The 25,532-nt window shown below is 45.0% G+C and overlaps 1 protein-coding gene across 3 annotated transcripts; it reads left to right on the plus strand.

Moving 5' to 3' along the window:
• The first annotated feature begins 11,569 nt into the window (after positions 1–11,569).
• On the plus strand, positions 11,570–23,858 carry ndnf (neuron-derived neurotrophic factor). 3 transcript variants are annotated; one of them, XM_031575170.2, is made up of 4 exons: positions 11,570–12,099; positions 18,380–18,571; positions 19,590–19,714; positions 21,625–23,858. In XM_031575170.2, exons 1-4 carry the CDS (start codon positions 12,059–12,061, stop codon positions 23,034–23,036), a joined length of 1,770 nt encoding a protein of 589 aa, XP_031431030.1. In that variant the 5' UTR covers positions 11,570–12,058; the 3' UTR covers positions 23,037–23,858. The 3 variants fall into 3 exon arrangements, with proteins under 3 accessions (XP_031431030.1, XP_031431031.1, XP_012676145.2); XM_031575171.1 differs by lacking the exon at positions 11,570–12,099 and adding an exon at positions 17,710–17,949; XM_012820691.2 differs by lacking the exon at positions 11,570–12,099 and adding an exon at positions 17,970–18,071.
• Positions 23,859–25,532: the final 1,674 nt, after the last annotated feature.

The raw sequence follows: 25,532 nt of genomic DNA on the forward strand, positions 1-25,532 counted from the left end.
GCTTTTGTCATACTAATATATGCCACAATAAGAGACACACAATGATGAAAGATGGCCTTTGCTGTATGAGGGGCTTTATGTGAAATAACACAAAGGAAACCACATTTATTGGAAACAATATGTGTAGTCTACTCCATTTAACCTTTATTTCCCCCTCAGTCATGCATATATAACATCATGTGTAAGGTAACAAAAGAATGAAGAAATATGTATGTTACATATAATATGTTACATGACATCATTGGGCAGTGTTAGAACACTTACTAGCACATAGTTATTGTTCTAAAGATTATGGATCATGATGGAAGATATGGTAGGCAGGGAAAATACTTCAACTAAATCTATCAGCATGGGAGACATACTCTTCTGCCCTTGAATAATGTATTGGGTAACTCAAGCCTCTTGCTGTGAATAATGCATATTTGGCCACACACACATAAACACACACACTCACTCTTAAAGCCTACAAATGATGCAACACAACAGCAACACATACACATGCACACAAAAACACGCGCGAACGCACACACACACACACACACAAACAGAGAAGACAGCATTTGCAAACTGCTTCAAAACAACCAAAAAAAACACTGAGACCATATCCGGGAATTGCTTCCATTTAGTGAGCAGGGCATAGAGATTACGGTGGAAGGTTCTTCCATAATTGATGCATTTGAAAGGGTTGGAGAAGGACAGAGGTATCCAGCACACAAGGACTGACTCTGAGCAGACTCACCGGTGGAAACCCTGATTGAACTTTTCCATTAACGTCACAAAAAAACATACTGGAGCACTAGATGATTGGTCTAATATGGTTTTAGGTTACCAAAAAAAGACAACCCTTTGAAATTGACAAACCATAGATCAATAATAATGCTAGAATATTTCTTGAGAGCATGTAACTGCATACTCATATTACAGAGTCATTTGACATTAGAGAATAATCAGGATTAATAGGTTGCAATTAAATAATCGTTCACCAATATCAGCCTATCGCCATGGCTTGTTTACCTCTGCATATTTTTCACAAACGCCAGTTCAGCTGGAGTTTTTTCATCTCAGTTATGAATAAATGAGTTTGGCCTCCGGTCTGTTGCTTGACTAATGTGTTTGTGTGGCGCAGACACACACGCAAACACACAGAACGCAAACACACAGAATGCAACACAACACAACGCATCCGCATAATTACAATTCACATGCTAGAAGCCGGTCCTTGCACTGTGGAAAAATACATTTGCATTTAGATGATAACACAGGGCCATGAAATCCAAGAGCTATGAAGTCTGAAATTAGTCACTGTCTACTGTTAAAACATATTCCCCCCCCTTGATGATCATCCCAATCCCAAGAGTGTGTAAATAAGGCTGCCTTTCACACTGCGCATGACCTAGTCATAGGGTATGTAAATGTGCCATTTTGGAAATATCCCTGGCAACTAACACATTGCATTGGTTTTCCCCCCTCTTCCCATATTCACTGGACAGTTGCCAGTTGCAGTGAGATTTGTGTTGAAGCGCTCAGGCCACACAATCCTCATGTCCGTAGAGATGCAAATAGAGTCTTAAACAGCTACACGCCTGAGGCACGTGGGATATGGGGGAGAGGAGAGTAAACATGCCCCCACCAAAGACAGATCTACAGGACATTTTACTAAGATGGGATGATACGAAGGGGAGATATTTTTATATCAAAACTCTCCATTAAAGGTGAATTTCAACCTGGCCCTCACGTTCCACGACTATTTCTACTACTACGACATGAAATTAGTGACATCATTAGATATATTCTGTCACAAAACTTTACTATATATGTCATCTGTGATGTTGTGCTTAAATTAATCCAATGACACATCCTTCAAAAGCAAAGTGAAGAGAGACTAGAACATTCTCATCAATCTAGTCTGACACACAGTAATGAAAGGCTACCCAGACTTTGTCTCCACCTGCTGGTAAATTCAGTTAATGCAACACTGGGATCTAATGAGGTAAGACAGACATAGAAAGTAGCAGTGAGTGAAATTAATTTAACTTTAAAGAATACACTGTAATTGGATTAAGATGATCATGTTTGAGTTAAATAAAACACACTGTCATAACCATCATGGGTCAAGCAGCAATGAAAATAGAATTTCAATTAAATATTTCCAGGCAAGATCTCTATATGCTTGCAAGTCGCATCCATTAACTACAATTGTGTGCCTTTCAATTTTTTGTAGTGTGATACATTCTGGTTACCAAAATGTCTGGATATCTCCTCATAATTCACAGATCTCATATGCAGTTTAGAGAACAACAAAACCCAAAGTGTGTATGAGTGTGTGTGTGTGTGTGTGTGTCTGTGTGTGTGTGTGTGTCTGTGTGTGTGTGTGTGTGTGTGTGTGTGTGTGTGTGTGTGTGTGTGTGTGTGTGTGTGTGTGTGTCTGTGTCTGTGTGTGTGTGTGTGTGTGTGTGTGTGTGTGTGTGTGTGTCCTTTTCTATCCAAGCCCCAGTTCATGTCATGTGACATCTTTCCCAGTGACAGCCTCTGATAGAGAAAAAGGGTGGTTTACATGCTTATTCAGAGAGAACTTCACCCTCATTCAAACTGTGGGTTGAGGCTCACTACCCACTGCCAAACAACATGCAGACGGGACCTCTCCCAGACACACACACATATATATTACATACACACACAACATACTGAGTCAGCACCCAACCACAAATACATGCCCAGTTGCCCACACCCATCTAGCCATAGGAATTCACACATGTTTATGACACACACACACACACACACACACACACACACACACACACACACACACACACACACACACACACACACACACACACACACACACACACATACACACACAGACACACCCATGCACAGAGACACACATGTAATGTGTACACAAGCACACCCATACTTAGAAAGACACATGTAGACTTACTTTAGCCACACATGCAGATACATAAACACCACCTCTTTGGCTTCGCCTTGCCTGCAAAGGCTACTGTTGCCAATTTGTCAGTTTGTCAGTTCTGTCAGTTTGCATATTGTGTATGACATTCAACATCCATTTACAGACTGAGACCTGGATAGAATGGAAGAGCAACAGTTCATTGTAAATGATAAAACTATTGTACAGATAAAACTATTTTCTACAGAATTTACGTAAAAAGGGATGCTCCAAGTGATTGATTTTAGCTAAGAAACAGAGGACACTTAATTTGGTCTTCAGATAATGATTTAATCATTCTTAGGTGTGGGTGTTTTCTTGTGTGTCGGACCAATGGAGAGAGACTGTTGAATCTGGATCATCCAACGAGAGGGGGGCAATTGTGTAAGCGTGGCGTTGTCATGGCGAGGTTTAGGAGCCTGTGATTGAGAAGTCTTGGAATCTTTATGGGATGAAGCACACAGTGGAGGGACTGAACATAAACTAAGCCTAAGGAGCCTGGTAATGATTGAGCCTTTTTGCCACCTTGATGTATAATCTAAAGTGTTAAAAAAAGCAAAAAATCACAGGTCATTTAGTTCATTTAGTTACTCATTATTTGCCCAACAACACAAACATTTCGAAGCACAGAAACACATGTTTAGTTTTATATATGCTTTTGCATAGTTTAGTACTGCATTGCAGAAAAAAAGAAAAAAATATGTCACCTCTTTACAGTATATATTGTAGACCAAACAAATAATTCTAAAATGCTGCAATATATTTCATGACAGCTCTGTGCTACAATTTCTGTGGTGTGGTAGAACAAAAAGTGTCTGATGATTTCAGTTCAGTAAGTGAGCTAACAACTCAACATACTACCACTAGAGGTCTCCTGTAGCCCTAATGCTGATCCATGGTGCCCTCTGTATTTGGCATCTAATTTGTATGAGCTTCACATTTAATGTAATATTCTCCCTTGATTTACAGTAAATCTTTATGAAAAAATCTTTGGTATATCTCACTCACCCCTACAATCCTCAACGTCCCACGGATATTTCAAGCCAAGCAGCTGTCACGCCACCAAGAACGATCTTTTTGATCTGTTGGTTTGCCTGTTACAGTACTGTCACTATTGAGTGTGGTACATTTACTGTGTGTGGTAAATGGCCATGGTCAGAGGTTCAGTGGCTAACAAGCATCCAAACCGGGTCTGATGTAATACAGTATGCCATTGGAGGTCACTTTGGATAAAAGTGTCTGCTAAGTGCCAGACCTTTACTGCAGTTGTATGTTTGGGTCACTTTGTCTCAGTGCTAGCCCATGACTTACATCTACAGCAGTAATAGTGGAACACATCTCTTCAGCGACAACTACATCTATATGCTCCCCTACATACATTCACATTTAAATGCAGATGCTGTTTTACCACTTTTGTATAGTTGGTAACAAGGCTTCAAACAAACAAAACTGTCCACTGTTTTTCCACTGTTAGGCAAGTCAACACAAAGAATAAAGTCTTTTTTAAGCCTTATTTCAGTGTTTGGGGAAACAATGTTCACAGCATTTATGTCTGATTTAAATGATTCACATGATGTACTTTTAATGGCTGTTTGACCATCCTATGAAGATTTGCAGATCTCTCTTCATTCATTTAGATGGGAGCCTGATCTTGTTTGCCTGAAATAGCTGCCTGGAGGCATTGCCAAGATGACTGCTGAGTGGTGAGACGTGCCTATAAGGACTTTGGTTTGAACTACTTGCTAAGGTTTCATTAACAACTGAACTAGATAATCACAGCCCTGTGTTTATGAAGCTTCTCATGAAGCTGTTGCTATTTTGATTGCATTGTCGTTGATGAATGACAGATGTTACAATACCTCATCTATCTTCCAAGCTATATGCCCCTTCCTAAATTCTCTCTGATAGGAAACAAGGATGATTTTCTTCAGCCAAATCCATAGTTTACATACGCTGATCTTATTTAAATTAACATCACACTAACCCTAAATGGATGACCATGCGCATTGTGAATGTAAGAGTTTTAGTTATTATGTAAAACACACCATTATGCCTTTTGTCTGCCTCATAGTCTTGAAGTCTGTCTTGTTATGGTCTTGGTGGGTGTCTTTATCGACATAACATTGTTCTATGATGCTTTGATTTCAGCTGATGAAGAGGGACTAAGGGTGGGTACTTTAAGGAAAGAGTAGTCAAGATCAGAGACAGTTTGGAGTTTCTAGCTAGATCTCATGTTACCCACTGTAGAGAGAGAGAGGTTTGAGTGTAAAAGTACAAATGGGGAAAAAAATGTAGGCCTACTTGTGTCCTCATTGTCTGACTTGAGTAATTGCGCAATCTCACACATTGTCTTTGCGCTTCTCGCAGCCTTGAAAGCGTATCCGACCCCAAAAAACAGGACAATGCAGACAGGCCTCATGCCATGGCACTTCTCAGGCTTGTGGGACTAGGTCAACTCTGATCAGACTCACTTGAATAGCTCTGCCCCTAATTTACAGCCAGTGAAGGCCAGAGCACGTGGGTTGTGTGACCCAAGGAAGGCTGCAGATGACCCTGAGCTGTAAGAGCCCTGCCAACCAGAGGGAGACGTCAGTCACCATGCCAGCTTTAGCCATCGCCAAGACCCAGACGCTTTGGAAAGCAGGTAGCAGCAGAAATAAGCAAGATCCAAACTCCTGTCTGGCACTTAAGGGTTAAGAAAAGGCTTATGGTTATTACACGTTATGGTGGCCAAAGCAAGACCAGGCTGATGGCCAAACAAGGACAGGACACCCACCACTTGTCTCCAGTCAGTTTCCGTGTCACTAGCTGTCCCTCATTAGCTACATTTGTGAATGAAAGACACCAAAAGAAACAGGTGATGACGAGATTAAACTCTAGTTGAGAAAAATAAACAGCATGGCTCACAGAAGGAAAATAAAAATACTTTAGTCAAGTATGATCAACTATCAATACTATCAGTACCATTCGATTGTTTTGGCAAAGCAGATTTGAATGGGACTCTCTTGCCAGGGCACGGGCTGTCTGGTAAAACAAGGTTTTCCTTCAGGTTGCCACACAGGACTTGCTGGCTGGGGGGTTGCGTGTCGTGACTACAAGATCTTCCCTTGTCCAGCTCGCCTCCAATGAGCCGGGACCAACCGATACTCCTGGACATATACAAGTCCAGCAACACTTGCACATAGTGCAGCTAATGCATTTAGACACAAATGCTTTCATTAGAGATAAAGGCTAAAGTGTTTTATGTAACCATCAAAATATAAGGAAAGATGTAACAATTGACCAGTAGTATGGCGTGATAGACAGCATTTTGGACATTATGAATAAAAATGCTCAATAAAATGGATCAACTAAGAAAAAGGTTACATAAATGAGGAAGGCTGCACAATGATACATTTGCCAATACAAAAATACTCTTTGGGGATCCATTTGTAACGTTACATATAGTAATGTCAGTAAAACGGGAATGAAACAGTGAGACAGCTCATTGTTACATGAATATGACTGGTGTTCTACATGAGGATATGGCACACATAGCTCTGAGTGGCACAGTCTAAGGTAAGTGTGAATGCATACTACATGTGTCATGTTTTACAACCTTAAGGCTCTAAGCACATAACCATCCTGGAAAGAAAGTGGCTGAGACCGAGGCAGAGGCAGGAAAGGAAGTTCACTTCTTACCCTGTTTTTCATGTCAGGACTTGGCTGATTTCCTCTGCTTCCAAAGCCCTCAGTAATGTAATTCTACTTATTCACTTTTTAAGAAACATCTTTAGAGATAGATATCTGCAAAGCCAGGGTGTAGAGAGGCGCTTTCTCTTCATCAAAAAATAAATCATGGAACCAAACTATCACTGAAAAAGAGGGATATGCTACTTTAGGTGAGGTGCTTCTTTAGGGTACATTGCTGGCAGACTTCTTGAACACTAAATTATCAGCCACAAATGTCACAAATAGTTTCTATGGTTGCTCTGAAGCTATGAGGAATGAAAAGACACTTAGTCAGGGATCTCACCAATTCCAGGGGGATTTGTGTGAAAGCGAATAACAGAAGAGTATACCCTTATTGTTAATGTTGTAGTGTCTTACCCCTCACCCTGTCAGTTTAAAACAAATCAATGCTTTTATCTTATCTTACATTGTTTTACCTACTGGTATGTTTTGCTGTTCTACATTTCACCTGGTCATCCTTTTAACCCTCACTTGAATATCACTCACTGATGAATGGATTAAAAATACTGTGTTTGAAACTATGTTGGAATACTATGACATTTCTTTAATAAATATTTTAAAGAAATATCAGATATGAGTCAGACAGATGAGCACATTCTCAGATACACACACACACAAAATAAAAAAATAATGTGTTTATCCATTCCTGTTTGTTTGTGTTTTATGTGCTTAAAAACCTTCATCCAGATAGTGGATGACAGGTCTGTCCGGCATGGGATGTTGCTGTTGGAGCTGCTCAACAGTATCCTTTTATGAGGTTCCTCCTAATGGAAAAGAATGTGCGCAGGAAAACAGACATATTGTGTTTGAAGTTTCTGCCGATAAACACAGAACAACTGTAATAAAGCTTAAAGACCTCTGTGGGACGTTTGATGTCTTAATGACATAAACATGGCTATAAGGATACCACGTGCTTCTCTGTGCCTCCAATGCTTCACACATACACAACAAGCTAACTGAGTGTATGTTGCTGCTTTAAATATAGTGGTTGTGTAATGATGATCGTTTGCTCATTTAGTGATTTGTTTACTTTCTGTCTTTGCAAAATGGTGTTTACTTTCCAGATGACTTGCTTTTGAAAGTGAGTACAGAGACTCTCAGTGAAACAAGGCCATTTCATGCCATTAAACATTTAAGGCCATTACACGTGACAGCTTATGCAAAGGTGATTAAAGAGATATATTGTCAGGTTGAAGAACAGTGGTCTTTCGGGTGAATAGTCTTATCTTAAAGATGTAACAATCATTATCAACAGGAAATGGTCTTTCTAAAGCTTTCTTTAATCACATATGATGATTTGAATCATTTCCATAATCATTGTTATCTCCATCTTTTGTTACCCTCAGAGGATGTGAAATCGAAATGCATTTGATGTATTTTAAGGGAATTCAAAGGCAAAGAGTGATCATTCAGACACTTAGCTAGACTAACTTCACCCTCTGACTGTTAAGAGACACTAATTATCCCACTGTCACATTACAGCACAATAACCTTTTAAAACTAAGAAATAAATGTTACATTAGATATTATATTGCCCCTTTTACATTGTAACTATTAATTAAGATCAGTGTGGCACCCTAATTATCACTATGTAATTGTGCTCTTTAATAATCTGTCCTTACTTTTTATGCTTAACTCTAAACTCTCACCCTAGTTTTATGTAATTGCCCAAGTGAAAATGTGCCATTACTCTTTGCCACACTTTCTATGATACTGTGCATGACATTGCAAGGGATATATGAAGTGTGGTCAAAAAACATATACATCCACTTCCATGCATGCATCCATGCATGCCTATATATGCATGTAGGCACGCAACCCTACCTGAAACACGCACAGCCCATTAGCGTGTGAGTTGTGTGCGAACGCATGCGATCCTCCAAACTCTGAGCTTCATTCATGTTTACGTCTGCTGTCCCCTGGCCGGTCTACCATGGCTGCTACGCTGCTCTCTTATTGGATAATAGACTAGAATCGCACACTACCCCAGCTATGCTATAATTGGATAAGTACATGAAGTAAGACCCTGACTTGGCATTTGCGTCTCACTTGTCTCCTCTCTCTCTCATCTGCTTTCAGTTGAGGTTTTCTCTCTTCACCCCCCCCCCCCCTCTCTTTTTCCCTGGGAGGGAAAGAGCCCTTTTGAAAGAGAGGTAACTAAATTTAGAAAGGATGAATCCACTCATGTCAACAGACGGCTTGGCGATGTTTATCGAGATGTGTGCGTGTTGTTGTTAAACTATTAAAATCATTTAGAGGATGAATTGGAAAATTCCTGTCTCCGAATGTGGAATTCCTCTTCCGTTGTGTGCCATGAATTGGGAAAGCTAGGAAGCTTGTGCTGCTCAGAAGGTCATCCTTACCCCAGGAATAGAATGATGGATGAAGAAAAATGGATGCGCCTTTAGTTGAATAACAAAAGTTGAATATCTTTCATCCTCCCCAACTTCCCGTTTTCATGTTATCATGGTAATTCACCTCTCCTTTCCTTTTGTTTGGTCTAAGTACGTGTGAGTGTGTGTCTATCTGCCCTCATTTGTTTATCAAAAAGGCTTATGTATCTATCCAGTTTGGTCTCAATGTAAATGCACTCTCCAGGGCAGTGGTGGCAAGCTGGAGCACTGTTGGGGAGGTATCTGTGCCCACTGGGGGGTAGAGGTGAGAGGTCACCCATTGTGTCCTCATTGCTTTGTGTTCCTGACACAAACACACAAGGAGAGGACAGGAAAGGGAAACCATAAATGACCAGGGCTGTTTACAGAGGGCTTGTTGTCATGGCGAGATCTCTTTCTAGAAGTTAATGATTTGCAGTTCTGTGAGCGGTTCACTGAGTGTCCCCTCTGCTCAGCTGGCATTCCAGAGAGGAGAGGAAGAACTTCCTCAGAAAGGAGATGTATGTGTGTGTGTGTGTGTGTGTGTGTGTGTGTGTGTGCGTGCATGTGTGTGGGTGTGTTTTGACAGCCGTGGGAGCGCTGAATATCTTGAGATGTGCTCGTGTGTGTGTGCGCGCTTCCCACTACAAACTTTCTGCTGATGCTTACTACCATGCATGCAAAGTGGAGACCCCCCTCACCATAGCTTACAATAAGTGTTGTTCTGTCAGCCTCTCTAGTGTGCTGTGCTCCTCTGGACTTCTGAGTCAAATACGGTAAAGTGCTTTTGAAAGGAGACTGGAGCTAAGTCAGAGTGACAGCTATGATCTCTAGGCTTACCCAGGAACAACGTAGATTCCTGTAGAACATGTAGTGTAGTCCTTAACATACAAGTGACGCTTCTGAAAGTAGGTGTGACATTGTGATTGTAGTCAAGATGACTGTAAAGTAAACCTTTACATAGAAAGTGTTAGAAATAAATGTGTTTGCAGGTAGTCAGCGTTTAATATTTGTGAACGCATTAGATGCATGGGAAGTTGGTTTCCTGTGTCATTCAGCTGACTTGTCAAAATCCAATATTGATGTACTTACCGTCACACGTTTTCCATTGTTTCTAGCATATCTGCTGTTTTTGGCGGTGTTCCTGTTCTTTCTTCTTCTTGCCACCGTGACACTGTGTGATGAATGTCATGCCGTGACGAAGGAATACCCCCTGGCACTGTCAAGTGGAGAGAACATCAAAATCCTTTGAAAAAATCAAGCTCTATGGTAAAAACATTCCTCAGTTTCCTGGAAAAGTGCTCTATCTTCTCCTGCATTCCTCATATTTGAAGGTTAAAGAAATGTTTACTGTTGTGGATTTGCGATGTCTAATTTACCACTAGATGGGGATATTGCACTTATTCACAACAGAGATGTGTTTGAAAAATCTTGTAGGCCACATGCAATGTAACGCACATGAATTGAGGTGAAATCAGACGGGTGGAAATTTAAAGTTGCACGTTTTTGGAAATCTCTGACTAAACTTAGCCATATAGGCCACATAAATCCACCTGTTACGCTACATACCTTCTGGCGTGACATCACCAATCAAACTTATGGCGTCCACATTCACCCCCTTTAAGAACCACTGTTCTGGTAATTTGTTTTGATCGGTCGGTTGAGGACATCCTTTCCAGGCCTGATTCCCAGATAGAAGTGCACTCTGGTGAAGATCCGCTTCTGAGTCGGCTGCATGGGTCTAGGGAAGTGTGACCCTCATAAAGCCATACATTTAGTTGTAATTACCTCCCATCACCGACAGGATTTACTCAAAGTACTCTTATCTAAAATAAATATTTACTGCCGTGGGTTACGGCCCGGCCTCACACAAAAGACCAACTGTCTCGCCAGTGTGTTTGCAACCGCACACGGAATATCTTTAGGTCAAAGAGACACCAGTGTTTATGAGGATGCCTTGGAGTACACATAACAAAAACAAGAGAGTGTAAATAAAGCTTAAGCCAACACAGTGTATTCTTACTGTGTATTCTGTATTAGCCTATCACGAATGGGATGGGTGCTCAATCAAATACGCAAGACACGTTAAAAGCGAACTGTTTTTCCTCTGGCAGACTCCTATGATAAGACTTGCCCACACACACGGTATTCCCTCGGGGGTTGCGTGACTTGAAAAGGGGGTGCTGCAGAAGTGTAATCTTAACGCTGTAAACAAGTCTCTTTAAGAGACATTTCGAGGGAATCCCCTCTCTGAAAACAACCTGACAGGCATAGACAAAGCATTTCAAGAGAGCATTTTTCAGCTGATTTTCTGGCCACGTCCAATGCTGTTGTAACTAAGTGTAGGCACAACCTATCAAAGTAGACTAAACTAAACTAAATATAATTAAAATCGCTTGAAACGAAATTGTCGATTTCAGACAGGTGAACCAATGTGGCCAACATAAGACATAATTACTCCTATTGTGATAAATGAGCGATGCTCATAAGCCTTACACTAACAATGACATCAACATTTTCTTAACTTGTTTTTCATTCATAAAGTGATACCAGTGGAGAGCCTGCAGGCCTATCTGTGATAGGCCAGATGCAGGTTGTGGAGGGAGTCTGGTTGGGTTTTATGTTTGTTGGGGCCGTGTTGTCCAGGAGGAGTGGGCTGGCTTTTGGGAGTCACTCTCGAGAGCGGGGAGAGACTGAGTTCGCACCAGTTCGCCTCTCAGTTCAGACGGAGTCTCTGAAGCGACCGCACGGCAGGGGAGGTACACTCTGCCAAAACTCAGGATACCCTCAGACTTTTGGGACAAGCTAAATCCGCTAGATGTGAGTGCACGCACCAAGAGCTGTAATCCCATTGCCACCGCACCAACATTGAGGATTCTACCGGGAACAGAAAAAGGACAACTTTATTGCGCGTTTGAATATTGTCAACTCGCATCCCTACACGTTTAGTTTTCTTAACTGTGTTGCTCGCAAATTGAACTGAAACACATCATCTTGGATCGGACGAATGTTCAAAATATCTTCCACAACACTGAACTGGTCAATAAGGTAAGACTATTAAAAAAACACTGAAAACCCTGTTGTTATTTGACGGGTAAATGTCAATGTTAGGATGAACTGGAATCAATTACAACATGAAGAAATAATAATAAAAGAACATGCATGTCTGCATTTGCCTTTTCATAATTAGTGGTTGAATGTAAAACGTTTTCGAAGAGTTTGGCAGTTAATAGAAGAGGGAAGAAGACAAGAAACAGAGGGACTCTCCGAATAAAGCACGGCTGCCTTTGAAAGAGCTGCCAGTGAGCGAGGGAAGGGGTTTGCGGTTTACAACTCCGGGAAGTTAAGGGTTTCGAACACATTTCAATCAAGCCCGAGCTCGCACGCTCCTTTAATTTGGTTCCTCAGACTGTGTGTGTGTGTATGTATATGTGTATGTGTGTGTGTGTGTGTGTGTGTGTGGAGGGGGGGGTGGGGGGTGACGACTGAATGTCGCGCGGAAGACGTGAACTTTTTGAAGGAGTTAAAAAAGGACACGCGGAGGGCAGTGTACACGGGTTCTGTGGCTGGGACGCTCCGCTTTGTGCTCGTGATGGGGTTCCCATGCTCTCAGAGGTGACCGAGCGCCGTCCTAAGCCGCCACACGCAATTCATCAGTATGCGTCCTCGCCCCCTTCTATAGTGTCAGGCATACATTCTCTCAGGCTGTCGGTTTTATAGTGTTGTAGACGCTGGCCCTTCACTGAAAATATGCAGGATAAGTTTTTAATCATTTCTGGTTGTAATTAAGGTTCAAAGTTTCCCCGTCTACCTGATGGACAAATGTACGCACCTGCAAGAACCTGACAGCAGCACTTGACCCTGATTTTTGCAATTAGAGTAAACCACATAAAATTCCATTTTGCTGCATATTATTTAATTTACTTTAAAAAAAACGTACATTTCGTTGTACAATTATGTGTGGCACTGTGCAACATTGTAGACTGGATGCGAATTAGTGAACTACATTTGGGGAAACAGTGAAATTGGAATTTTTACAATAATTCTTTTTTTGGGGGAAAAAAGTTGTTAGAAGATTTTGAATTGTTTATATGATGAAGTGCTGGTTCAATATTTACTATCACCTAGACATTTGGTGCCTTGCTTCTTTGTGTTGTGAATAATATATATATTTAATGTCCATTTTCTTGTCCATCTTGGCCTTGGGAATATCATGGGGATTTGAATAACTGTATTAAAAAGTGAAGCAAAGCCACTCTGCCTCCCGTACTTTCTCAGGAGAATGAATCATGAACAAAAAAGTCTTAAAATGGGAAGGTCTGTGTTGCATACCGTAACTAAACCTTAATTTGCATATGAAAACACAGGGCTGAAAGAATTCCGCCAGTGTTGCTATAGCCATTTATGCATCCGGCACTCTGACAGGCAGCGGAGGATATACAGTCTCTGCTGCGATCGCCTTTGTGCAGACAGCTGGGGCTGGATGTCACGTCCTGTAGGTGGGAGATTAGGGATTTCCTAGCCTGGGATTAATCCTTTTTTAATTCATACGTTTTCCTCATTTCCATACCTGTTCAGCAAACATTCTTGGACACTCGCTTGGGAAACGGCCACAATTGTGTCCCCTCCTGCAAACTTAGCAAGTGCCGTTTCCCCCCCAGATACCCCTTCTTTGCCTCCTCTGTTTTAAGAAGGGGGTCTCTGTGCTCCCTTCTGCTGATGTCAGGGAATGGTACGTGATTGACTGATTTCCCACGATGCTCCATTCGCCACCCTCGTCCTTGATATGCTGATGGGTGGCGGGGTGGACGCGACATTCCCATGGGGGGGCCTTTTCTTCCTCTCCGTTGGGTAATCTGTGTGATCTTCCCCTCCCATCACAATGACAGCAAGGGAGTTCACATCAGTCAGAGGTGGGCCCTTCATTTGAATGCCTCATTTGTAGAGGAGTAATAGAGAGTGCCCTCTGACCTTGCCCCTGGTGCGCTAAGGAGCATTCCAGGATGCCACACTTACTGCGGGGGCCCTAGAGATAGATGGTAAGGGGATGACTCAGAAGGGAATGAAAGAATAGACGCTCCTCTCCCTGTGCCAAAGAAGGGCATGTAGATTATATGATGTTCTGGCCCTTTTTTTTTTACAGGACATGTTAAGTCACTCTGTAGGAGAATGGGCTTCTCTCCGTTTGGCTGGGTGTCATTAGGATTGGTGATGCTGACGAGCTGGAGTTTTTAGAGAGGGCCTTGTTTCAAGTCCTCTCTCTCAGCCCCCATTCCCCCTTCCTAGACTTGATTTTCTGTTCTTGACTGGACTCAGAAAATCAGCCCTTCCATTAACAATACTGGGCAACCATCCTGACTGGATGCGGGAATCTTTTTCTTTTTTTTTTGGTCAAGGACTTGTTCCTGGAATTTTGCCATAATCACACTCTCTACCAATTCATCAACATTCCTAATGTTTGGCTTTCCTGGAACGCCGGTGCAAAGTCGGGTTTGGCTGCCGTGCACATCTGTTCCAGTTTGGTGCAGGTCTAGTGTGTTTTGGGGGAAAAGAGCTGCGGTGTAGTCTTCTCTCTCTCTCTCTCTCTCTCTCTCTCTCTCTCTCTCTCTCTCTCCCTGTCTTTACCTTCCCAACCCCCATTTTGGCTCTGTCACGGAAACGGAGCATTGCTTTATGCAGTCAGGCTCTTGTAAATCTCTCGTCTTGAGTGCGGCGCGAGGAAACGCACAGACGCCAGGTTTACAGGAGCAGTACCAGGACTCTGCTTGGATGGAATCCGAAATGTCTCTTTATTTGTGTTGAAATTAAAGTGTCTCTCCTCCTCCTCCTCCTCCTCCTCCTCCTCCTCCTCCGGCTGCTTCTCCTCCTCCTCCTCTCCTGCTAATGGTCTCCATGTGGGATCGGCAGACAGGAGATGTAGCAGTGTTGGCAGGGCACTGGAGGGAGACAGCAATATGACCATACAAATAAATATCCACTGAAAGGGAGCTATTGAGGTTGGTAACCTCACGGTGACTCATTGACTTACACTGGCCTGTCTTAGATTTGTGACGTGGTGTTGTATTGTGCTGGGGTTTGTCATGGACAGGTTATTCCAGTGAGAGTCCATGCTATGGAGATGAACCACTGTAGCATTAATGAGAGACGGGGGCGGGGGGGGGGGGGGGGGGGGGGGGGGTAGAGAGAGGGAGACAGAGATAGAGAGCGGCAGAGAGAAAGAGAGTCAGAGGGAGAGAGAGAGAGAGATAGAGAGAGGGAGAGAGAGTCAGAGGAGGTGAGAGACAGAGAGAGGATTTCACTCATTTGCTCTGCTGTGCTTCCTGTCAATCACTGTCTCCTCCGGATGGTGTGACACAAGTGCAACAGCGTTTCTTCTTTTCTTCTGACACCGAGAGCCAGATTGATTAACTTTCACGTGATGAACGAACTCACAGCAGCTCATTAACACCCCGCATCTGATGAGATTAGTCAAGGTGAGAGACGTGTACTTTCAGAGCATGTTCAGTGCGTCACCCGTAACGATCCTATCACATTAACGAACATACAACTGTTTTCAGTGGTCAGGAATGAATGATAACACATCGACTGTGTGAAATATGCCTTCAGTGGTGTCACTGATTGTTTTCCCATGGTTAACATCACTCTGGTGTTGTGAGGAGCACACCACATTGGAAATCCATTAAGGAGGAATTTACGCAGGCACAGTCTTGTATTCCAGTGAGGATTGTTGCATAGGATAATTATGCCCCTTTGAACAGTTGGATGGGTATTTAGCCCTGGCATTTGTTTTTGTTTTTGTTGTGTTTTCTGAATGGCCACAAAGATCACTAGGCACTTGTAAAGGCCGTGAGATACGTTATGGTCACTGCAATGATTTGAGAAATTGGCCCTAATTTCACCATCATAATTGTGCAGACATGAAAAGGTTATTGCCATTGGAATCAATGGTCCTCTACTGTAAGTGATTAACAGTCAAAGGGAGCCATTCAGCAGATTATTTCCCATTATGCTTTGAGAATTTAAGCTGTTCGGCATTATCCCCTCGACCCCCAGAAGCCCTTTTCTCTTAGCTGCCAGAGGCTCCTATTTATCATGCATCTGACTTTTTTTTTTTCAACCCGCAAGTGCTTCAAGTTTTGAACAAAGTTCCTGTCGGAATGAAATTGAAAAATAAATGAATATATAAATAAATAAAAAAACGGCAGCAAAACAAAGTTGACACGATTGTGGCTGACTCTGCCTTCAAATTATCCTCCCCCAAATTACGATCAGACATTCTCCATTGCTCTAATTAAACATTAGGGCTTATTTGTTCCAGATGCAGGTTTTTTGAAGTTTTATTTTTGTATGGGAGTCCTCTTTGGCCTGGGAATTGCCCAAGCCCATACAGACCCATACAGAACTGAACAGAACTGTACAAGCCCACATTGTGGAGAGACCATGGAGACTCCAGAGTGATGGGAAAGATAGACTAAATCATCCAGTTGAATCTGAACGAGAAAACGAGGAGAGATGACCCCATAGCCAAATCACCCCGCACATATACAGATTATGTAGTAATGACCCTAAGAAACACAGACCCATGAACATCATGAAGATCTGTACATTCGGCCCCGGTGAGAATGCAGCATACAGTTGCTCAAATGATATCAGACAAAGTCATACTTTTGCCTGTTAACACCTAAATTAGCGACACCACTGGACTCTCCACTGACCTCCCCAGTGAAGCTGAACGGACTGAATTGTGTGGCTGTCCATTAGAGGCCTCTTCCTGCTCCAGCTCTCCTTAAGGGAAGACTGCAAACGAGCACAGTGCTCAGCACCTCCGAGCCGTCCCCGAGTAAAAATAGACATGTCTTTGTTCCTCCCGACACGCTTCTGAAGTGGAATGAGACAAGCAGAGGAGATAAGGATCCGTTCTCTGGAAGTCAAACCTCAAAGTGCCACTTGTAAGGCTGCCCCTCAACCCTATCAGCTACCCACCACTACCCCTGCGCTCTATGTATGGAAGCCCGGTATGAATTCTGCTGGTGCTGCTGATAGGCTGTTGCAGGCCTTTGCACGCTGCGTGTACGATAAAGAAAGGATAACGGAGCAATACAAGTTGTGCTTTACAGCGACGGGAGTGTGCCCAGCATCTGATGGTTCTGGTGACGCCAGAAATACTGGTCTCTCGATGATTTAGGAAAGTGTCCCGGTGTGAGAGAACTGAAACAGAACACAACAGTGAAGCGAAGAGGAAGTGAGAGAATAGCGCGAGAGGAGGAGTAGAAGGAGAGAAGGAGAGAAGGGAGAGTGGCAGGGTCATTAAAAGGACAGGCTCTCACTTGCAGTAAATGGCAGTAAAGTATCTGGCTAATCTGCCATCATTAGCCTGATTAAATCAGTGGGGATTTGGCTTTCCCATCAGCTGCAATCAATGTGGCCAAATCAATAGACAGAGGATATCTTCTGAGCGCTCCTTCGCCAGAGGAAGAGAGCAGGAGCGAAGACAGAGAGAGAGGGAAAAGAAAGAGAGCGAGAGATAGAGAGAGAGCGAGAGAGAGAGAGAGAGAGAGAGAGAGGGAAGGAAAAGAAAGAGAGAGACAGATAGAAAGGGAGCCTGTCCAGCCATTCCCTATGTCATCATGCATTTTACCAAGAGTGTGTGGTTCTGAAGGCAGATAGATAATGGCCATGCGAGGGAGAAGTAGGAATCTGCCCTGTCCAACTTGGTGAACTTTTCTATCCGCCCTCAGCTCCACACGCTCCCGAGCCCTTATACACGCTGCGCCAGCCTCCACACACACACACACACACACACACACACACACACGTGCTGCAGTGCAGCTGAAGCCTCTTTTCTCTGAGGTAGAGGAGTCTTAAAGTTCAGAGCTGCGGGGGCCTTGACCAGAACATGTGAGATGAGTTTTATCACCATGTTCTGAGGTGTTGGAGCCTGAAGCACAGCTGTGTTAGACCGGCTGTCTCAGCTGTGCAGCAATGCGCAGCAATGCGCAGCAATGCGCTATGGTCGTGCGGTATGTGGTGCCATCGTCACCGGCCTTAGTGTGGACTAAAGCAACCTTACTATGTACTGTGGCAGGGAGCTCGGGCTGCATAATTGTAAGGTGTTCGTTTATGAGGGAGGCCACTGGTATGCGCTACTGCATACATTTGAAAAGGCAGTGGAAAACACAGCCCTTAAAGCCCTCTCTGAATAATCTGATGATCACACTAGATTTGTTCACATACAGTACATGAAGAATGTCTTTATTTATTTTTTCTACGTTATCAGTTTGTCCTGAATAGTAATGAGAAGATTGTTCTTTTCCCCTCTCTCCTGCAGCATGAGGATGTTCTGCGGTCCGGTCAGCCTGGTTCTGGCCCTGGTGCTGGGGACGGTGGCCCAGAAACTGCCCACTAGAGACGAGGGCCTCTTCCAGATGCAGATCCGAGACAAAGCCGTGTTCCACGACTCGTCTGTCATGCCCGACGGAGCGGAGATCAGTGGCTACCTCTTCAGAGACACGCCCAAAAGGTACGCCATCTGTCTGCGGTCAGCCGCGGCCGGCCGTGAGTGGAAACCCTCCATTACGGATGCCGAGCTGAAATATTAGCACTCACCCAGATAGGGGAGGGGGGTTATACCTCATCACATCTTGGCCTCAGCCTCACGTATTACCACCAGCAGTATGGAAGTGTGTGTGTGTGTGTGTGTGTTTCATCTGGTCACGTATAGGGAGCAGTGGGATGTGGAAAGCATTAGTGGACATGCCTCTGACGAGTACGGGGTATGCATTATGGATGAGAGGCTCGCAAAAAATGAAGTTCAAGTGATTTAGTGTAGGTCAGAGTCCATCGAGGAGTGCTCTGTGAGATCAGGGAAGAGAGAATGGTGGTCATGTATGTGTATGTGTGTGTGTGTGTGTGTGTGTGTATGCCATAGTCCTGTTTCCCCCGCAGAGAGTTGGGGTACTTATTCATTTGTTCGGAGGCAGAATCGGTGAGGGGTGGGGGTGGGTAGTCTTAGAGTTAATTAGATTCAACATTTTAGCAGCAAATGGTCATAAGAACACCCATCCCCTTTCCTCACAGGAGGGCCTTCTCACCCCGGGGAATATGGAGGGTGGAATTGATGGTTTCTAGAGTTACTACAATTCCTCAGAGACAGGACAGTCCTCAGCAAAGGCAGAATATGTCCAAATGGTTATGGTGGTTATGCTAAAAGAGTATATGTTAATTCATATCAGTATTGTACATTATCTTCAGTGTCAGTAAGCACTTAAAGTCGAAGGGCCACTGTAGTCTCAATGACAAGACTGTGGCAACAGGCTAAAAGTTATTGAGAGGAACTGTGGTGAAGTAGTTGCTGGAGTGGTTGTTAAGGTGTAAATGATTAATGCGCTAACAATAACATACATTTCACGGTCTTTAAAGATGTCAAACATTCTCCAGACCAGGCGTGAAATATCTGAAATGTAGATGCACATGTTGTGAAACAGTAACCATTTTGCTCCAGGCTAAATGTGACGAGGCTCTGTGTCCCGTTTCCGCAGGTACTTCTTTGTGGTGGAGGAGGACAACACGCCTCTGTCCGTGACGATTACGCCATGTGATGCTCCCCTGGAATGGAAGCTCACTCTTCAGGAGCTGCCAGAGGAAGCCAGTGGAGAGGGATCAGGTAAAGGCCAACAGCACATGTGCTCCGATGACTTACAACACATTCTCAAGAACGGCTTGCTGTTAATAGACAGCACTTGTTTATACTGTGTAATATGTTTCATGGTAGACTTTCTGCTGATGTGAGAGTCCTTGGAAAGTACTAAGACTTAACACCTGAAGTAACACTTGTGAGATATTAAGGGCGTATTCATCGGCGTTAATATGACTCAGGACCGGATACACGGGGGCCTTGCATGGAATCTCGTTAAATGAACTTGGCTATGAAGGAGCCTTGTGTCGTCTTTGATGTGGCGGCTCTGGATCGTGAGGAGGTGGCCGTTTTTAGATCAGCCATTTATGAGGTTGACCACACCTGACGTCTGCCTGGACCGCACCTGACGCACGTGTGTTTGTGCGTGTGTTTGTACATGTCAGGATATGTGTATGTGTGCATGTGTGTGTAAGTGAGTGTGAATGCTTGTGTGTGTGTGTACACACGTGTGTGTGTGTGTGTGTCTGTGTAAGAGAGAGAGACAGTGTGGAACTGAGAGAGAGCAGTCATGGTTCCAAAGACAGCAGCAGCAGCAGCAGCAGCAGTGTGAATGAAGGCAGGGGAGAGGGTGAATAGAGCCTGTTACAATTCCTCTCCTCATCCCAATCATCTCTGTGCAATTCAAGAACAAAGGTCATGACCCCCTCCCCTCCCTCTTTCTTAGTTCCCCCACTGTTGCCTTGAAAGGGATGCCCCTCCTTTCTCTCCCTCTCCTGCTCTCTCCCTTTCCTTGTTCTCAGTCTCTCTTGTTCTCATGCATGCATAACAGTTGGTCCTGATGTGTCATTCGAGTGTGTGAACATGCTGAGATTAGTGGGATGTGACGCGGTGCATATATATGTGTGTTTATGCACTGGAGAGCTTTTAGCTGAATTTGTGCGCGTCGGTGAAAATATCTGGGTCCCTCGCTGTGGCTGAAAATTAATGATTTCCAGACACGGGAATCCCACCATTACTCAGTCTGTGTGTCTGTACTTTTGCTCAACTGATGGAACACAGACCGCTAATCATTCAGTTTGAACGCTGATTTGATGTGTGCGCTCTCTCTCCTCGCGTGCCTTTCGTTACGTACTGTGCAATCGCTCTCCTCCCTTTGGAGTGCAGAGGGTTTGATAATATCACGACTTGGCTCATAAAGCCTCAGACTGGAGGAGATCTATTGATAAGTGCTCAGACCTCGCAGCGCATTCCTGCAAGAGGGAACTTGGCGCTTGCTCTGTGTCAGTTTTGTGCTCTCTGACAAGCGAGAAATTTGCCCTCGTTTTTTTTCCCCCCCGTGTCTGATAGAATGTGAAGTATAAACACACACAGGAGTGTAAATATATGCATACATAATCCGTCTGTCTTTTTCCGTGTTTGCCGAATGCCTCCGCGGGGATCTGATCTTTTGAGCGCGACTCGTGTTAATTTAGTACACCGTGGAGCACACTCCCGGTCGACAAACATAATATTATGACTCCTCGCTTGGCCGAAATAAACCCCCGGCCACTGGCTCCCCCGATGTGGAGGCTACAAGGCGCCTCTTTGTAGCTCGGCTTCCCAGGACAGGCAAAAGTGAATGCGGGCCCTGTGATCTGAGGGGATGTTTGGAGAGAAAACACGCAGGCTAGCTCACGATGGGCTAATCGCCCGCAAGGGTCCGGAGAGCCATGACATGACCTCACCAGCATCAACATGCTAAACGCCTCATTTTCAGCATCCGTGGAAATTATTTAGCATGAGGGCCCAGAAAAAGGAGAGAGCAAACAAAAGCAGGACCAAGAGGGTGGCGTAGCTCTAGTGAGGACGCTAAGAGGAAAGCCCTGTGTGTAGTTTTTTTTTGTTAGATTGAGTCAATCGTATTTGTCACTCACTCTTACCTTCTTGTCTTACTTTAGGTGAGCCTGAGCCCTTGGAAGAGCAGAAGCAACAAGTCACCGCCAACGAAGGCACTGAACTCTTCAATTACAAAGGGAATGATGTGGAATCCTTTATATCCACCAGCTCACCCTCCGGTCTCTACCAGTTGGAGCTGCTCTCCACCGAGAAGGACAGCAACTTCAAAGTGTACGGCACCACCACCCCTGAGTCAGACCAGCCCTACCCTGAGCTACCCTATGACCCCCGTGTGGACGTAACCGCCCTGGGTCGTACCACCGTCACACTGGCATGGAAGCCCACTCCGACAGGCTCCCTGATGGGTCAGCCTGTGCAGTACTGCGTGGTTATCAACAAAGAGCACAACTTCAAGAGCCTCTGCGCCGCCGAGGCGAAGATGAGCTCCGACGACACCTTCATGGCTGCTCCGAAGCCCGGCCGAGACTTCAGCCCCTTCGACTTTGCTCACTTTGGCTTCGTCCCGTCCGAGAATGACTTCGGTAAGGACCGCTCACTGGCCACCAACAGGGCGCTTAGCAACAAGCTCTCACGCTCCTACAGCCCCAAGCCAAAGACTGCCGACATCCAGAAGCTCTTCATCGGAAACAAGAACATCTTCACTGTGTCCGACCTGAAGCCAGACACCCAGTACTACTTCGACGTGTTCGCGGTGAACAGCGCCACCAACACCAGCACGGCCTACGTGGGCACGTTCGCCCGCACCAAGGAGGAGGCCCGGCAGAAGACAGTGGAGCTGAAGGACGGCAAGATGGCCGACGTTTTCATCAAGCGCAAGGGCTCCAAGTTCCTGCGCTTTGCCCCCGTCTCCTCGCACCAGCGCGTCACCCTCTTCGTCCACGCCTGTCTGGACACCGTTCAGGTGCAGGTGCGCCGCGACGGCAAGCTACTCCTCTCCCAGAACGTGGAGGGTGTCCGGCAGTTCCAGCTGCGGGGCAAAGCCAAGGCCAAGTACCTGATCCGGGTGCGCGGCAGCCGCAAGGGCGCCTCCACGCTGAAGATCCTAGCCAGTACACGGGCCAGCAGCAAGCAGCCCTTCCCCTCACTGCCCGAGGATACGCGCATCAAGGCCTTCGACAAGCTGCGCACCTGCTCCTCAGTCACTGTGGCCTGGCTGGGCACGCAGGAGCGCAACAAGTTCTGCGTGTACCGCCGCGAGGTGGCCGAGGGCTACGGCGAGGAGCAGCGCCGGCGCGAGCAGAACCAGTGCGCCGGGCCCGAGACGCGGCGCAAGTCCGAGAAGGTGCTCTGCAAGTACTTCCACAGCCCCAACCTCCAAAAGGCCGTCACCACGGAAACCATCACAGGGCTGGAGGCCGGCAAGAGCTACCTGCTGGACGTTTACGTGGTGGGCCACAGTGGCCACTCGGTAAAATACCAGAGCAAACTGGTGAAAACGAGGAAATACTGTTAAAAAGAGGACTGCACAGAAGAAATATATTATATATATATGAAAAAAAAGAAGTTTATTTAACTCTAAGTGATATTCTACTAAGGAGTGTATACAGACTGACTACTCACACAGCTGGTGGGCTTGTGGCAGAGATGGAACTGCTTTTAGCGAGAGATACCGACGTGTATATTTATGTTTACATTGCCAAGTCGAGACGTTTGGCCAGAGCCCGGGGGGATTCGCACTGGCGCGCTGACGCCGCCTGCGGGGTTGGCTGAGTGTTGAAGAGGAGGAGGAGGAGGAGGAAGGACGATCTCTCATCTCGTGTGTGTTGCTGTCGGTTGCTGCATGAATCCTGCGTTTGTCCTTCCCGCCTGTCAGTCCTCTGTTGACTCGAGTGTTATGTTGAACCACAGAGATGGCTGTGTAGGTCCAACTCTCCCCCCTACAAACACACACACACACACCCCACCCCACACCCCATTCTCTCCTCTGCTCTCCCTCTCTCATAGCATACTCACTACATGTCTAGGAGAGTTTTTTAAATTATTTTATACTTCCTCCTCTTGTTTGTTCCGTTTTGTTTTTTGGTTCATTTGTTGCTGATTTTATTTTGTTATTGATGGTAATTATAACTGATATGAGGATAATGTAAATCTATGAATGGTTTGATGTTGAGACATTCCTCTCCCCTCTCCCCTGTCCCGTGTATTGAAGCCCGCGTGTTGCTCTGGAGCTGCTCTGTAAAAGTGTTCTGTGTTCTACCACTGTGTGTCACATGTACAGCGTTGTTCTGCCAGTATCCATGTACATAAACACTAAATATAGAGACAAGTAATCCCACTGTTGTTTTCGGGTGTTGTGTTTCTCTCCGACAGCATTTATGCTGTATAATCAATTACATATACATATGTATATACAGCTGAGGGCTGATCAATACAGTTTGGCAATGTAAAGATATCGTGAATGGAAATATGAGTCGGCTGACTTATTAGATGATCTCTTTCCATCAGAAGAGGTGTATACGACCTCTACTTTCCCATGTGGTCATGACGGAGCCTACGACAACCTCAAAAAACTGCGCAGATGTCCTGGGCACTCATTCCTTACACAGCCATCAGCAAAAGAGCGCACAAGTACACAAACATAATCATGTGCCAACCATGACGTCCGCTCTGAGACGAATGCACAAAGCAAAACTAAAAGTAAACACACTCTTCCCTCTCACACACCACTGCACATGTGAATACACATTTGTGACCCCTCTGCGCTGAATCACACACTGCATAATTAAGAGGAGACACAGGTGACTGGAAAAGGCCTCCTTGGCCCGGCAAAGCCAAACAGCTGCTCCCGCGAAACGTTAGCCGTTTTTTTTCCCCCGCAGCCGTCCCAATTCATGCCCGGTAACGCTCCAGTTCACCAGCAACAACGGGGTGTCAGTCAAGCAATCTCACCACGGAAACCAGGAGGAGGTCCCCACCTGGTTCGCATTAGGCTGAGGTTGCCCCGAGGGGGAACCGGGGCGGGAGCTGAGTGAATACTTTGGGAGTGCGGTGGACGGCCCCGCTGAAGGAGATGGATAGAGATGGTCAGCGGGGACATGTGGAGGCCTAATGAGAGCACTACAGTAAAAAGCACTGAGGTCTGCGATGAAGGGGGGAGACTCCTCTTAATGCCAGTCAAGCATACCCCCGTCAAAAACCATTCATACACTTGCACACACACACACACACTCACGCCCAGGGGTTCATGCACATTCACTGCCAGACGTCCATTAACATACACTTCACATCTGTGTAAGCAGAGGGCTGAGGTGTAGAGGCTGCACAGAGATGACAGTCCTCAAATCTGCTTATTTCAGGAGATCTTAAAGCCCACCCACAACAAATTAATGACCAAAACAATTAAAAGTAATACAGGCAACTTTTGTAGGCAAATATAAAAGCTGTCAATGGGTACAAAAGTACCGCATCGTTGACAACATACATTTAAAACATATGCCTTAGCTTAGCTCAGCACATGCCAGTAAGGAACCTCATATTTGTGCATTTAAAAAGTATGGTGTGCGACGCACTACAATAACAACTTCAAACAGGTCAGGAGTGTAGAAAAGAGTGTTGCTTTAGACAGAAGATAGAAAAAAGGGGGAATGATCAAACAATGCAATAAATATGCTTTATAAATATGCCCTAGGCATTATCTCGGAGCATTGAGTTTCATCTACTAACATCAAGCACTGTATAGACTTTGTTCTCATCTTATCTGATCAGCGTGTGTGCGCGTGTGTGGTGTGCGGTGTGTCCCAATACTGAACTCAGAGCTCCGTGACACTTTTGGAGAGCGTTTGCGAAGGAGACCCCAAGAGCACAGGGCAGCACACACACACACAAACACACACACACACACACACACATTCATACTCTCACACTCGCACACTCCCTAGCACAGTGTCTCTGTTTATGACACTTGCGTGTGACTCTCTGCGAGTAATGCCGGGCAGGGAAAACTACATGT

This window comes from Clupea harengus, chromosome 10, assembly GCF_900700415.2.
Source record: "Clupea harengus chromosome 10, Ch_v2.0.2, whole genome shotgun sequence".
NCBI classification, from domain to species: domain Eukaryota; kingdom Metazoa; phylum Chordata; class Actinopteri; order Clupeiformes; family Clupeidae; genus Clupea; species Clupea harengus.